The following is a 16,738-nucleotide window of genomic DNA, read 5'->3' as shown; positions in this document are numbered from 1 at the left end:
CAGAAAATGCAAATGACTACCAAACATAGGTCTAGGTTGGCAGCTCACTTGATTTTTTGCGAGAATTCACTAGAATTTCTAGCAAAGATGACTTGCAATACATTTATGCCCTTGTTTATGTGCGCTGACTTTGAACATGCCAGTGAGGCCCAGAAATGCTGTCTAGCTAGGCCACTGAACATGCTTATGATTCCCAAGGATGCTAGCTACATGCTCAGCTCCCTATGTCTTGAGCAGAAGTGTTGTCTAGTTAAGCAAAGTTTCTTAACCAACTATGAAGGTGTCCATGATATCCAAAATCATTTCTTGGACTATGGTTATGTTCAGTTACGTTGTTGCCAGTTGCTGTCTACCTTACGTTTAATCTGAGCAAACTCTTAATGTGCATTTCTTGAAATGCTGTCTAGGTAGGCAGCACACTAAGCTTTTGTAACTTCTTTAGCCGAATTCTCTCTGAATATTTATAATGCCAAAAAATGTTGGCTACATAGTCAGTTTTCCTGGTTCCCTGATGGGAAAAAAACCCTGCTAAATCCATCCTATGCTGGTTAGCTGGTCTTAGCTGCGCATAGCAGGTCTTCCAGCCTGACTAGCTAAAAAAAGAAGTGGTCAAAGCCTCAAACTAGATATGACCAGGCTGGAAGACCAGCTAAAACCAGCACACGAGTTGTCTCCAAAATCTCTCACACGAGTTTATAAAAAAAAAAAAGCCTAGTTAAGCAACGTTTTTAAGCTGAGCTGACTACGAACATGCCTATGATGTCCAAAAATACTCTGTAGTTTGGCAGCTCGCTAGGCTTTGAGGAACTGAGACGACTCTCGAGTACGAGGTCTGAAAAACATCAGTTTTTGGTCTGGCCTCTATCACCACTGCACTTCAACAGGACACTTTACCCCCTGGGCTTCTCCGAGGAGGTTGACTGTCCCTCCAACTACAGCGAAGCCAAGCGAGGCAATATTTTGCAAAATAATAAGTCACAAGGTGGGCCTCATCTCACTACTAGTGACTCCATCATCTGATGATGATGCTGCTGGACCACAGACGCAACTTCGAAACAGTACGGAAACAGCGCTGTCCGGGAAATCCCGATCGCCATCTCCCCCTCCACCCCCCTTTACAAATGTTACCGCACCTCCAACCTTCCCTCCCCCAGCCAGAGGAGTAGAAACAACAAGCCGCCATTTTGTTTGTGCGGAGAGAGTGAAGGAGGCAGGAGCGACCGAAAAAAAGAGCCACTCGCGCAACGACCACTGCGACTCTGAGCGCCGCCGGCTCCGGTTCGCGCATCCAGACCGGATAAAACACAAGCCCGGCGATTAGCGGAGGCGACGGAGGGAGATTAAAGATTCTCCCGTGTGCAAATCAGAGAGCAGACTGGGTTTTCCTTTCTTTTGCTGTTCTTTTTTTTTAAACGAAGCGGAGAGGCGGAAGAGGGCAATGTATTTAAACGAAGGGAAGCTCGTCAGGGGAAAAGGAAAATAACAGCGTCACGAAGTGGGAATATCTGAGAAATCACATCGCCGGTTGCTGGCGGACGACGGCGAAAGTGGGGAAAATTGCAGGAACTGTGCAAGAGAAGGGAGAAATCTAAAAGGGATGAACGCGCAGGGGGGTTCACATCATCACAAAGCATATGAAAGGGGTTTGAGGACCCCCAGATTTTGGGGGGTGCAGCTGGCAATATCACCCGGATCGGCAGATGCTTCAGACCCGAAATATTTTTGAAGCCCAGCTCGGTTTGGTTCTGTTTTCGACCCACTACTGGCTGTTCCTCTTGCTCTTTCTTAATGCTCCACAGGGCTCTTCGTGCAGTGACAAATTATTCTCATTTGCTCGATGTGTCAGTGAATTGAAATACACGCATATGCATTGACCAAGTTCACTTGATTCCCATTCTTTAGCTCGAGCACAGCGTACTTGCGAGACAACATCATCCTGCACTTCAGACCGACCGCATGCACGTTCTGTCCATTAGACGGACACTTCTGAAATCATTTATTTGAATGCACGAGCTGTGCGCAGTGCAGGGTGGTCCCGTGAAGCTTTCTGCAAACACTTTTAACTCGTGCAGTGGACACGTTCACACAGAGGGCGCACGAGCCATATTCAGAGACGAATGCACAATAAACCATCTGACTTGTCACTTTGAAGTGTTGTTGCAAGACACGGGCTCTGAAACATGCACGTTGTTTAGAATCATCTAAAGTGGGAGCTCATGCTTGCAAACTGAAGTTGAATGCACATTCATCGTGTTATTTATTCTGCAAAGAGAACTGTCTTATTAAGAAAGGAAACTTTTACATGCATATGACTGTTTAATGATATTTCCAGTATTTATTTGTTCTCTCCATTCATCTTAATTACTTGAGAGGAAATAAAGACATTGATGAAGGGGATTCAAACTCATCTATGTCAGTTTTAAGGAGCCCGATGGACTTGCAGAATTCTAAATAAAGTGATGCAGGCTGAGAACTGCATATGCAACAATGCAAAGACAGACACGATTCTGAATCATAGCGTTTGCTCATAAGCATTGCATGAAGCAGCGAGTCCGGTTTCTCATACACAACGCCTTAAAAACAACAACATTTCAGCTACCCGCCGACAATGGCGGAAAAGACGGATGCAAGCAACGAGGATCAATCTCGGGAAAATTGCTCAGTCGCCGAAGAGGCTACGTGAGTTTGCGGCGAGCTTGCATGACCGTCTGTCCCTCCCTTCACCTCCTCCATTCGGAAATATACTTTGAGGAACTAAAGATTAGAAAATCTTAAAAGGGAGCTTTAAAGGTGGACTGAACATTAAAGCTTTGCATTGCATTGCATTGCATGCATGTATCGTCCCAGGAAAGGGAAACGGGAATCCGTCCGGTGCTCGTGAACGAGGAGAGATTTCATTTGCACATCGGCTCGCGACTGCACAGGAAGGGCTATCCTACGCGGGATATATGCTTTAACACTAAACCGGAGGAAAACTATGGCCGATAATGTGCTGGAATCCGGCCCGCCTTCAGCTAAGAGGCCTAAATTGTCTTCCCCGGCTCTGTCGGTGTCCGCGAGCGATGGAAACGGTAAATAATAATAATGTTTCACGCGCGGCGGTGCGCGGCGCCGAGTCTGTCGCTGTTCGCCTGTATGTATGAATAAGACGCTCGACGTGTGTTCCCAAGATCTTTCTTTTGTTGTGTTTGTTTCCTTGTTTGCATCGTCCCCTGGTATTTAAATAACTTAGCAGGGATAGCTAGCAGGCTAATTTGCTCCGTGTTTTCATTTGAAGTTGATGAGGTGTGTTACAATACTGGACATCTGAGTGTGCAAAATAGTATGCAGTGTTTTTCCGGGTGTGCGTTACACAAACTTTTCGCTTTGTTCGTCGTTGTGAGATGTCGAGAGCAGGGCTTGGTGTCAAAGGTTTATGAGGTGAAACATTTTGAGCTTGTCAGGAAAGGGAATACTCGACAGGAACACGTTGTAAATCACGTCGTTTTACTGACACACGGTTGTGAGTGAAGTGTAGAGCACCTCGAGACTTTCTTTTCAAGTTGGTTTACAGGTAGTGCGTACTAAATAGTTGACAAACCAGTGTTTGCGAGTTTCTGATCAACACTACTTCATCTGTGTGGTTACTCTGTATTTTAACTAGCTTCAGGTGGTTTGCTGGTCTTCCTGGTAGACCAGATGAAAACCCCCCTCAATCCGGCCTGACTGGTTCAGACCAGCAAACGATCCTAGGCTGGTTTATACAGGTTTCTTCACAGCATGTATAGAAGTGGAAGTCGGATCATATTGCCTGAACTCTAGTGGTTCACCAGTGCAGGTTTTTAAATGGCTGTTATCAACACAGCAGACTGTCACTGTTATGCTAATGTATAATCTATTTATATGTATGTATAATTTCAAAATAGTAAATAAGATGGATTTGAATCAGCATTTTATTTCATACAATATTTATTTCATTTTTATTTTTATTAAAAACAAGTTTGGGGAAACTGGGGTAAGTTGTGCCACTGTTTGTGTTGTGATCTAGGCAAGAAGAAGTTAATGTTTGTACAACTAATACTTTAAACTAAATCCCGTTTTTATTTTTACTGCACACTATCTGCAGTTACGTAAAGATAAACGCATAAACTGGGCATACAATGGTTGTTTTAATATTTAGAATGTTGAAGTCAATATTATTATTATTTAGAAATATTCTCTAGATGAAAAAAAACATGCTAAAAGTGTATCATAAAAATTGGTGAAATGCTGTCACTTTTCTAATTTGCGTCTATTGAAAATGTACATGCATTTAAAAATCTCCTTTAAATATATAAAATGAAATAAAAACACTCCGGTATCCACAAAAAAAACGTTGTATGTAGACTTTAAAACAGATAAAAGTGTGAAAAACACTTCTGTAAAGCAGCTAAGCATGTTTCAGTTGTTGGTCTATGACCATAATCTCAAACTCCAATCCAAATATTGTCTGATTAATTGCTTTGCTTATATATCAATCTATTCACCAAAGTGAAGAGTGCATTTCAAAATGAGCTTGCTTCGTATTTAGAGTAGGTTACATTTATCAGTCATTGATGTGGTGCTGCTATCAGGATCTGCCATTATGTAGGAAAAGGCCCCCCATTTTGTCCACTTGTCCATTGTTATGCCATGCCATGTGTTTTTTATTAGTATGAACTATTAGGACATACATACTGCTATCATGTGAGCCGATAATCTTAGTCGTTCTCTCATCACGGGAGCTGCAGTAAACTGTTGCACGAGATTCGTTCAGTCGCGCTTTGGTAAATTTGTCTAGATTTCTTGCTGTAGATTGACGGATCAACCATGTATTGTCCAGGCCAACTAACCTCCCATTGTATTGAAATTACAGATGTGTTGTGCACTTATTGTTGTCGTGTTACTTTTATTTCATCAGCTTAAATTCTGTCTAAGAACAAAAATGGTTTCTTTTGCCGTGGCTTTGCTGGACACGTCTCATTTTTGTGGCATATACTCTAATTATTCTCTAATGTATCTCATTATGAGTGAGATTATTAAAGTCTCTATTCCCTCTTTCTTCCAGATTTTGGCTCCCTGTTTGACCTGGAGCATGACCTCCCGGATGAGCTCATTAACTCCTCTGACCTGGGCCTTCCTAACGGGATGGACCACGGCCAGTTGCACACCACTCTGGGTGGAGGAGGAATGTTGGGCCCTCTGGGCGGCTTGGGCCAGGACACAGCGGCCAAACACAAGCACCTGTCTGAGCTCCTCCGCCCTGGCGCCCCTCCATCCACCTCCACAGCCACCGGCAACCCTGGTAACACGCCCTCCTTGGGCATGATTGGAGGTCTGAGTGGCAACCCGGTTACTCAGGGACTGTGTGGCCCTCAACAGCAGCAGCCTGGCATGGTGGCGGGACTGAACCGGGGCATGATGGGCGTCCAGAAAGGGAACGGACAGCCGCAGAGCATGATGGGAGGGCAGATGATGAATGGTGTGCCTAGAATGGGCTACGCCAACGTGAACATGAATGCGGGCATGGTTGGTAACGGGAGCATGCTGCCCGATGCTCTGCAGCAGCAGAACGCAGGGCAGCAGATGGCACAGGCAGCAATGAGACCGCAGCAGCCAGGAGCAGTGAACAAGGTAACGTGAACAGATCAGAGTGTCAATAGAAGAATCGCATGCAAAATGGGTTTGGTTCAAGCTTCAAGGTTAACTTCAGTCTGTGTTTTATATCTCATTATACATATATGGACTGATGTGTCTTTGAGTGAAAGAGCTATTTAATTCGGGGTCAGTAATATATATATGTATATGTGTGTGTGTGTTACAATATGATGTTATAAAATTATATTCAAAATAAATGCTGATCTTTTGGAATTTCTGTACAAGATTTCTGAAGGATCATGTGACATTGAAGACTAAAGTAATGATGCTGAAAATTCAGCTTTGCCATTACAGGAATATTTTACATTTTAAAAATATTGATATTACATTTAAAATTGTAATATTTAACCATATTACTGTTGCACTGCACTTTATATATGATCAAATAAATGCAGCCTTGATGAGCATAAGAGACTCAAACTTAAAAATTTGTATGTCATTTATATATATTTTATTTATTTTAGATGCTATATGTTTATTTATTATAGATAGATTTTATTATAAATATTACATTTTGGTTATATATAATTATTAATTACAATAAATATATTTTTTATTTTTAAAATAATTTTTATATATCTCTACAATTTAATATTATTTTAAACAAACATAAGTGTTGTTATTCATTAGTCAAATTGAAAAATTGACAAAAACCTATTGAAATCAATAAATAATTAATTATTCATAATATTATTATTTTTAATACAAAAACACTTAGGCCTTTCTGTCCCAACTTCCTGTTTCAACAGTTGTCCAACTATTTTACGGAGCAAAAAGTACAATAACAACAAAAAGTGTCATGATCTGTTGCGGTCTCACACCTAACTTGACACCAGACTTTATGGCTAAGTTGCTTTAGAGAGAACCTAAATTTTAAAGATTAGGCCAAGTTGTCTAATTTTCAAACTTTATAACCTGAAAAAAAAAGACTGGTTGCTTGATTAAAAAAACGAAATTTGAAAAATTCTGGTTTTCTTCATCCGGATAGACCAATCTGATTACTTATGTTCTTGTGACATCACTGTATTCCCCTCTTTTAAAACACAACCCTTTGTTCATTTTTTTTTGTCTTGTAAGACTGTTGTTAGAAATCAGGTAGTGAAATAGACTATTCAAGTGAAAGAAATCCCTCTCTTTGGTTTGAATGTGATGTGATGTGATCCTTCACACTTTGAAACAGAGCTCAGTTTGAACACCCGTCTGTACCCCCTCGTACGAGGAACTGTGCGCACCATTTTGTTGATTCACAGGCGATTGCACAACCTGGACTGCAGGAAATGGGCAGAAAAAAAGAGGGAATGACATTTTTTTTTTTTTTTCCCGCTGGGTTCTTCTAGATTTCAAGCTGCTGTTTTGAGGTTTATTTTGCAGAATTGATTCCTGCATTGTCATTAACATTATGTGAATACAATGAGAACGTGAGTGTCAAACAGGCTGAGTGACTGTTTCTCATCTATTGATGTTTCATGTTCTTGTTTTGCCATTAGCATTCTCAGTTTTGTCAGCTCATCTTTGATAGTTTATGATTCTGTCCAGGATGATGGATCCGATTCTGTCATAACTGAAACCTTTGAGACTGATATACTAGCTCATATTCATTCTTGATAAAGTTTTTATTTGATTTATTTTCCTCAGATGGGAATGATGGGTGCTCCAGGCCCCTACGGTAGTGCATATGGTCAGTGCGGAGGACAGTCCCTTGGGCTTCCACCCCAAAACAAAGCGGGACAACCCAACAGCATTAACCAGTTCACCATGGACAAGAAACCTCAGCATGGGCAGAACATGGCTGGCATGGTGAGAGAACTGTACAGAACTTGTGACAGCCAACCACATCCACACACATTCCCTGAGCCTTTCTGACTGAGGAGATTTAATTCTGTCTCTTACTGGCCACCGAGAGCCTTCAGTTAGCATTTCCCCTCAGACCTCAGCCAGTGCTTCATCCCATAGACACTGAACTTGTTGATCGATTACTTCTAGGTAGTCACAAAATGTGTTTCTCCAGATCTGTGCACAATTTGAGAGGCCATTATTTGTGAAATTCCACACATCACTACCCCCAGTTTCAGTTTGTTTTAATCTGGAAAATACTTTGAACAGTGATGCACTGCAACGGAAATGTGTCGCTTAGACCACCTCTGAAAATGCTGGCCTCACTAGACTTAACAACAAAATCAAAGTGCTTTTTTTCTCTTCACAGTACATAAGCAATTACGCCAGCTTACATAGGTTAATGTGACCTTTTATCTAAAATAGTCCAACATTTAATTGAAAAAAAAAAAAAGCTCTTGATTAACTATATACTTGTGTGCAGAGCAGAAAAACACTCTTGAGGTGATTTTTATGCAATAAAAGTTGTATTTGCATGGACAAGGTCTTAGTAAAATAATAATTCATAATTTTATGCTTAAATGAATCCACATCAAAGTCAAAATCAAAGTTAAAAATCTGTTAAGTTGCAGAAAATTTTTGACAGCCACAATTTTGGTACGTCCCTAGTTTTGAAAAAATGTTGTTTAAATAAAATGTATATAAATAATTTCTGGCTAATTAGTTTGATTTGTTTTTCTTGTAACAAGTACAATTGCAGTATTCTCACTAACACTTGTTACCAAATTAAAACTATTCTGCGAAATCTAAACATTCAGAATATTAAAATACGGAAAATGGTGTGCAGGTTTTGCATTTAGATCATAGTTTTCGCGAAAATGTGAAACAATACAACCGTTTTCAACATTGATAATGTTTCGTGAACATCAAATCATGATATCAGAATGATTTCTGAAAGATCACGTGACACTGAAGACTGGAGTAATGATGCTGAAAATTCAGCTTTAATATCACAGGAATAAATTTATATATATATATATATATATATATATATATCTCTCCTGAATGCACTAAGTCTATTTGGATTAAAGCATCTGCTTAATGTGTAAATGTAAATAAAATATTTGAAAAAATATTCTGATAATTCTCTGTATCTTAACACTCTGCAGCAGCAGGAAGATGAAATCCTGTGCCTTGAAAATCCTGTTTCTGTCTGTGTCTAGCAGAGCTCAGGTGTGGTGGGTGGTGTATCGGGCCCAGGTGGGGTGGCAGCGCCCCCTGCAGCGGACCCAGAGAAGCGTAAACTCATTCAGCAGCAGCTGGTGCTGTTACTGCACGCTCACAAGTGCCATCGCAGAGAGCAAGCCAACGGAGAGGTTCGCCAGTGCAGCCTGCCCCACTGCAGAACCATGAAGAACGTCCTTAATCACATGACGCACTGTCAGGCCGGAAAATCCTGCCAGGGTGAGCGTTGCCACCAGCTTATATTCTTTCAATCTAATTGTATTTTCCTACCCATAAACAATGCGTGTTTTCCTCTGCAGTGGCTCACTGCGCGTCCTCCAGGCAGATCATCTCTCACTGGAAGAACTGCACGCGGCATGACTGTCCCGTCTGTCTGCCGCTTAAAAGCGCCGGAGACAAAAGAAACCAGCAGTGTGAGTTTTAGTATGCACAAATGCTACTGCTACTCATCCTGATGTCATTCAAAATCTGTGTGACTTCCTGTCTTCTGTCCACCAAAAAAGAAGATATTTAGATCAACGTTTCAGCTGTTTTCACCCATAAAATAAAATTGGATTCCTCTGACTTTCCTTAAAGGGATAGTTCACCCCAAAATGAAAATTCTGTTATTAATTCCTCTCCCTCGTGTCGTTCCAAACATGCAAGACCTTCGTTCATCTTTGGAACATAAAATGAAGATATTTTTGATGAAATCCGAGAGCTTTCTGACCCTCGCAAAGACAGCAAGGGTCCTACCACGATCAAGGTCGAAAAGTAGCAAGGACACAGTTAAAAAAAAAATCCATGTGACATCAGTGGTTCAACCGTAAGCTACGAGAATACTTTTTGTCTGCAAAGAAAAAAAAACAACAACTTTATTCAACAATTCATCTCCTCGTCACCCTTTAGTGGCATTTTGGAGAGAATCACATACATAAAGTATTCTTTGTGTCAGCAGCACCGTACTCGGATACACTGTTCACGTTGTTTACACTTTGATCTAAACAAAACAGTGTTGTTTACGGTTGAACTACTGATGTCTTATGGATTATGTTAACCATGTCCTTGCTATGTTTCTGAGCCTTGATCGTGTTCGGATCCTTGCTGTCTATGGGAGGCTCAGAGAGCTCTCGGAATTCATCAAGAAGATCTCAGTTTGTGTTAGTACAAGAGTATTACGGGTTTGGAACGACATGAGGGTGAGTAGTTAATGACAGAATTTTTATTTTGCAGTGAACTATCCCTTTAAGACATTACCATCCTTAATACTAAAATACTACTATATCAGCATATTCTAGTATTTAAAGTGTTGTTCAATTTCTGTTCTTCTCTCTAGCTCTGCTGGGAGGTGCTGGGATGGGCATGGGTGGTCCGTTAGGTGGGTCATTACCCGGTGGTCAACCTTCAGCCCCAAACTTAAACCCACCCAGTCAAATTGACCCCAGCTCCATTGAAAGGGCATACGCTGCCCTTGGACTCACCTACCAGGGCACCCAGGCATCCACTCAGAATCAGCAGACCTCTGTTCCCACTCAACCCGGCATGAGGACGCTCAACAATATAGGTGAGCGTTTCCATTAGTTGTAGCCTCTAATTACATGTATGTCCGCTAATGTTATTTAAAGGGTTGGTTCACATTAAAATGAAAGTTTTGCCATTAATTACTCACCCTCATGTCGTTCCAAGCCCATAAGACATTCATTCAGCTTCAGAAAACAAATTAAGATATTTTTTTATTAAATCCGAGAGCTCTCTGACCCTTCCATAGACAGCAATGGGACTACCATGTTCAAGACCCAGAAAGGTAGTAAGAACATCATTAAAATAGTCCATGTGACATCAGTGGTTCAACCGTAATTTTATGGTTTGTTTTGTTGTTGTTATTAATCATGCACGCATGTGTTTTTTTTCAGTTAGTGGAAAAGCTAGTCCGCTAGTTCACATCTTTAACGTGTCTTGCCTATAATATCTTAAACTGTGTGCACCAGCAGGTGGGAACTCAATGGGAGTGAACGGTGGAGTCGGCGCTCCGATGACGAACCAGCATCCAGGAATGCTGCCTGACGGCATGCTGCACAGGAACATGACGCCTCAGAGGTACCAAACATCACTGCGGCCCAGTGCACCAGACCTGGTTTAAATGGTTTAGTCGGTGAAAGCTGTATGTTGATGTTTGATGATTTGTCTCTCTCGCAGTCTGATGAATGACTGCTCTGGTGTTGGTAACATGGGTTCTGGAGCAACAGCCACACCTTCCTCTGCAGGAATGAGGAAGAACTGGCATGAAGACATCACACAGGACCTCCGCAATCACCTCGTACACAAACTGTGAGTGTTATGCTAACACACAGCCTGTCATTTTATACCTCTGTCATTTTATACCTCTATTGTAAGAAAAAGTAAAATATGTTGGGGAATTTTATATTAATGGTAAATGAATGAAAAACGTCTCTTGCAAATCACTAGTGTTATTGATACATCACTTATACACATTACTATTCAGTGAATGGAAAGCCCAAAACAATTGTAATCGATATCTTATGGAACATAATAAATGTCTTTATTGTTATATTTGATCAGTTTAATGCATCTTTGCTGAATAACAATAGTAATTTCTTAAACTACATTTTTGAATGAAAGTGTAAATTTTTACAAATGCATCTATTTATACTTAAAGGGTTAGTTCACACAAAAATGAAAATTCTGTTGTTAATTATTTACCTTCATGTCTTTCTAAACCTGTAAGACCTTTATTTATCTTTGGAACACAAATTAAGATATTTCTGATGAAATCTGGAGCTCTCTGACCCTCCATAGACAGCAACACAACTGACACGTTCTAGACCAAGAAAGTTAAAGACATTAGCCTCTTTCACACAGTAATACCAGTAAATTGCCATAAAATTACCGGAACGACTTTAGCGGTAAATTCAAAAAGGCGCTGTTCACACAGTCAACGACATTCCGTCTTTTTTCCGGTAAAGCACCATTCACACATCCATTCCAAAATACCGGTAAATTCTGTGACGTCAATAACAGCTGCGCTTGTATTTTTAAACATGGAGGGTAATACGTGGTCAGTATTTCTGTTGATGGTTTCATTTTTATTTCAAACTTTAGTATTCATGCAACTGCTTTTGTTACAGAGACATCGTAATAGACGACTGGTTTAAATAATTATACTCACCATTAATAAAACACCTGATGCTGTAGGGAGCCGACCAATTTAGTGAAAATCTGCTTGAAAGGATTAATATCACAATGAAGTTGCGTTTGTAAATTGCAGTCTGTAAGACGTGCAACATCGCAGAAAAGGTGCGTATATATACATTTCTTAGGCCTACATACAAACGAAGGCTATCTTCCTTAATTAAAAAAAAGACGTCATCTATGTTTACACGGATGTCACACTATGGCCGGTGCGTTCGCTTCGTCTCCTCTCATTCACTGTCAGAGTCAACGGTTCGCGCTTGGTAATGATGGCTGCGGCTGCAGAAAACAAAATGTTCGCGGTCACTGTTCAAAGTCATACGGGTTCGGGCACCATAATACATCTAAAAAATGATTTAAAACAGCTGGACACCGCTTTAACTTGGCACAAAGTTCTGGAAAAACTGTGCCCAGATCTTTTCCCATCACTTCTCCCGTCCAGTCTAAAACCGTGACCGTGTCGACTGTCATTTTAAGTTCGGAAATCTATTGCATGAATCGATTGGACCAACCAACACAAGTTTCGAAGACGAAAATAGGAAATTGCTTTTAACGACCTTCTCTCGAAGCGCCCTGTTTTTTTGGGGTTTTTTTTGAACACGCGTCACGCAGCAACTGCAGCTTCGGACACACACATAACAGCAAGTAATACTTCTGCACAATGTTTTTTTTTTTACAAAAGAAATGTGAATTCTGGCAGTATTCAGACAGTCTCATGCATACAGATACAGATTCGGGCTAGAATCGTCTAGGGCTGTCAAAATAGCTGAAAAAAAAAACTTAAAAAAAGAAACTAAATTAGAATTTTTTACTTAAATATGATCAAAATTCGAATTGTATTCGAATTTAAAATGCATAATTTCAGTTAGGGTGAAGAAAAGCTTTTTGCTTCTCTTCTGAGGCCATAGCGCATCGAGCAAAATATTACTGCACATTTATTCAAAGCATTAGAATACATGACTATGGAAAAACAACATAATATTTAAAATAATGTTTATGAACCAATTATTATTAATTAAGTTGCTTAAAGAACTATAAACAAAACAGCGTCATATATGCACGCATTGTTAAATAAATAAAAAGGGCGGAAAACCAGTCACACAGAATAATTTTTTTTCATTTAAAAACATGAGATGCAGTGGGATGGGGAACAAAAACCCAACATAAAGTCTCGAGATATTTTTAGAAAATTAAGTTAAATACATTAATTTTACATGTCTTTCTAAACATGCGGCTCTCTTGTGCGACACGCGAGTCCAACGGTGTCCCTCTAGAAAATGCGCGAAATATGCGTTCTGTGTGAATTGCTTGGTTTCAGTTTTGATGTAAACAAGATCTTCTTCACATTGATGTTCTCCATTTTTTTTTTTTTAATTTTTTTTTTTTTGTAGTGGCTTCAACTGGATAGGCTAACATAACCTTATAATGCAATGCCACGTTACTGCATCACTAACAGTTTCTCTCAGATGACGACATATTTCTTCATCCGCCCGGATAAGGAGAAGTGCTTTAATTTCGCTGTCGCTTCAGTTGGATGACATTTATTTAAATTTCTTAAACAGTGCGTGAATGCGTCACATTGTTATGATTGGCCCGGAGTAGACGTCTTACGTCACCGCGTTCTGAACTCGTACGTGCTCATACCGGTAATTTTCCTTCTGCGTTCACACACAGCAGAATTCTGGCAATTTACAACTTCTCATACCGGTAAATTGCCGGAACGAATTTACCGGTATTTTTGAAAAGATCCTGTTCACACATGATCTCTTTACGGCAATTTACTGGTAATTTTCCGGAAAAGTCTGTATGTGTGAAAGGGCTTATTGTTAAAATAGTCAGTGTTACATCAGTGGTTCAACTGTAATTTTTGTTTGTTTTTAGTTTTGTTTTTGCACAAAGTAATCTCGAAACTTTCATAAAATTACTGAGCCGCTGATGTCACATGGACAATTTTAATGATGTCCTTACTATGTTTATGTGCCTTGAACATGTTAGTTACATTGTTGTCATGAATTATACATGAAATAAAAGAAACGCTAACTGAAATAAAGTATACAAAATTAAACCTTTTATTTCAGCTTGCTATCAAGGCCACATTTCTCAATTTCTGAGAAGTTGATGTACTAAAATAACCAAACTGAAATAAAAAATTCAGAAAAAACTGTATAGACATCAAAAACTAAAAACACTACAAAATTACTGAAACTTTAATGAAAATGAAAGTGGAAAATACAAAAATAAAAGTTATTTAAAATGTTAATAAAATCTATAATAGAGTTTCACACCATGTCTACACCGGACTCAACAGTTGTCGAGTCGCACTGCAACAGCTGTCTACACTGGACACGACAAAGTGACCATTGCAAATAATTTGAACTTTGTGTCAGGACATCATAAATTGAACAAGGCATCAGGTTAATATCTGGGTTTGTCTTGTCAAATAATCCACTGATTTATTTGAAATTGCTCTTTGTGAACTCGCTCTCCTTAAAATTATTTAAAATTCTTATCTAGAAATCACACAAAACTAAACTGGATCATTTCACTGTCCAAATTCATGAATTCACTCTGTTACTTGGGTCTTTCTCTCTCTCTCTCTCTCTGTGTGTGTGTGTGTGTGAGAATAGTGTGCAAGCCATCTTCCCCACTCCAGACCCTGCAGCACTGAAGGATCGGCGGATGGAAAACCTGGTAGCTTATGCTCGCAAAGTGGAGGGTGACATGTACGATTCTGCCAACAGCAGGGTAAGAAAAGACTTGCATGGTATCATGTCTGTGGATTATATTTAGTAAATATCGAAGTGAATCCACAGAATCACCTGACTCCTCACATTTTACCCATGACGCAGCTGTCCCAATCTAATGTTGGACAGAGCGCTGGAAAACTTAGTCCTAACCAGGTCCAGTAACGTCCAGTAACTTTTCTGTCTCCGCTAAAAGCTGCATGAAAAACACTTTGAACCGAAACATGTTTAAAATGAATTGTAAGAATGATAGTCCTTGTGAATGTTTAACTTTTCCAGGCGGAGTATTACCACTTGTTGGCGGAGAAGATTTATAAGATTCAGAAAGAGCTGGAGGAGAAGAGGAGAACCAGACTGCAGAAGCAGGGTATGATGCCAGCTCAGCCTGGCATGTCCAACAGTGCTGTACCTCAAGCACCAGCTGGCATGAATCAGGCACCGCCGCCTAGTACGTACACATACACACCTGCAAAAATTGGCATTAAAGGAACTGTTCACCCAAAAATGAAAATTTACTGAAAATGTACCGATCCATAGGCTATCCAAGCTGTAGATAAGTTTTAAAATTTACCATTTCATCACTTGCTCACCAATCGATCCTCTGCAGTGAATGGGTGCCGTCAAAATGATAGTCCAAACAGCTGATAAAAACATCAGAATAGTTCACAAGTAATCCACATTTCTCCAGTCCATCAGTTAATGCCTTTAGAAGTGAAAAACTGAGAAACAAATCCATCATTAATGCGTTTTAAATTTAAAATGTCACTTCTGGCCAAAATACAAGTGCATAATAGCCCTTCCTCCAGTAAAACAATCCATCCTCTGTTGTCCTCTTACATTAAAAAAAATAAATAAATAAAAAATGCACTGACATGTCACTGATATCCACCAACTGTTTTGAACTGAATATTTCATAGGTGCACATCTGCGCTTATTTCTCTCCTGATTCAGATGAGATTACTTTTTCAATGGAGTAAGCAATATTATGGATAGATGACTTGTATTTCAAGCTGGAAGTAATGTTTTAAAGTTAGAAGCGTCTTGATGAGCTTTTCAGTCATGTGAGTTACTTGTGGATTATTGTGTTGCATTCAGTAGCGACTCCTGTCCATAAATTTAGGTGGGGCAGATTCTGGGTTATAGCGCTAATATATGAAAAACATTTTGTAAACTTTATATTCTGATTCCTAAACACATGGGGACAAATTTTTGGCAGAGATGTCTTTGTCTTATCCTGTGGGTGGTACGCTAATTTTGACTGACAGGCTTGAAGTAATGTTACAAATTACAAATAAAATGCCGTAAAATAATTGCCTTCGTATTTATTGCCTCCAAATGTTGATTTAGAATGTTACAAGTTGTCAAGCAATTCGGGTTAGGAAAAACGATCATATGTCTATTCTCAGGATAAACAAAACAAACACAACAGAACCATATAAAGGCTATTCATTAAAAACACATTTAAACTAAAGGATTTACGTGAAGTGGATTGATATCGTCTTGGTGGAACGAGGTTCACGTAAGGTAACATAAAAATAAGCGGGGCAGTCTCAAATCTGCCCCAATGGCTCTCAGTTAGAGCGCGCTGCAGTCCCCCTTTTCACCACAGATTTACTTAGTAAAATTGTGGGGCGCTGTTGAGCTCGGGAGCTCTTACGCACCATCTGCCGTGCTTAGTATAATGTATACATGCCTGATAAAGCCATGCACGGGGTTTGAATACTACTTATTTTACGACTTAAAATAGTCTAGAAAATTCGAATTTACAATTGATTTTTGATTAAGTTTATATAGAGGTCTATGTTTTGGATGATTATTTTTGTGGGGCTTTGCCCCTCCTGCCCATATAGACAAGCCGCGTCTGGTTGCATTTATCAGCTGTTTGGACTCTCATTCTGACGGCACCCATTCACTGCAGAGTATCCATTGGTGAGCAAGTGATGTAATGATACACTTCTCCAAATCTGTTTCCATTTTTGCCTACATCTTGAATGGCCAGAGGATTTGTACACATTCAGCACATTTAAATTTTTGGGCGAACTACAGGTATACCCTTAAATTTAAACCAAACA

The 16,738-nt window shown here is 39.8% G+C and overlaps 1 protein-coding gene across 14 annotated transcripts in view; it reads left to right on the top strand.

Annotated features, from left to right (window-relative positions):
* Window positions 1–1,157: 1,157 nt before the first annotated feature.
* The window catches only part of LOC132142578 (histone acetyltransferase p300-like), a 43,488-nt gene continuing 27,907 nt past the window's right edge, over window positions 1,158–16,738 (top strand). For 3 of the 14 annotated variants that reach the window (XM_059552609.1, XM_059552601.1, XM_059552593.1), the window contains exons 1-10: window positions 1,159–3,071; window positions 5,066–5,631; window positions 7,291–7,452; window positions 8,712–8,952; window positions 9,033–9,146; window positions 10,049–10,276; window positions 10,701–10,809; window positions 10,909–11,040; window positions 14,550–14,667; window positions 14,946–15,114. In XM_059552609.1, coding sequence (XP_059408592.1) covers window positions 2,978–3,071; window positions 5,066–5,631; window positions 7,291–7,452; window positions 8,712–8,952; window positions 9,033–9,146; window positions 10,049–10,276; window positions 10,701–10,809; window positions 10,909–11,040; window positions 14,550–14,667; window positions 14,946–15,114 — 1,933 coding nt within the window. In that variant the 5' untranslated portion in view covers window positions 1,159–2,977. Of the gene's footprint in view, window positions 3,072–5,065; window positions 5,632–7,290; window positions 7,453–8,711; window positions 8,953–9,032; window positions 9,147–10,048; window positions 10,277–10,700; window positions 10,810–10,908; window positions 11,041–14,549; window positions 14,668–14,945; window positions 15,115–16,738 lie in introns of all 14 variants that reach the window. The other 11 variants (XM_059552584.1, XM_059552558.1, XM_059552575.1 and 8 more) reach the window with 6 other exon arrangements.

Source organism: Carassius carassius, chromosome 1 (assembly GCF_963082965.1).
Source record: "Carassius carassius chromosome 1, fCarCar2.1, whole genome shotgun sequence".
Lineage (NCBI taxonomy): Eukaryota > Metazoa > Chordata > Actinopteri > Cypriniformes > Cyprinidae > Carassius > Carassius carassius.
The sequence above is the reverse complement of the archived record's forward strand: the minus strand, read 5'-3'. Positions and strand labels throughout refer to the sequence as shown.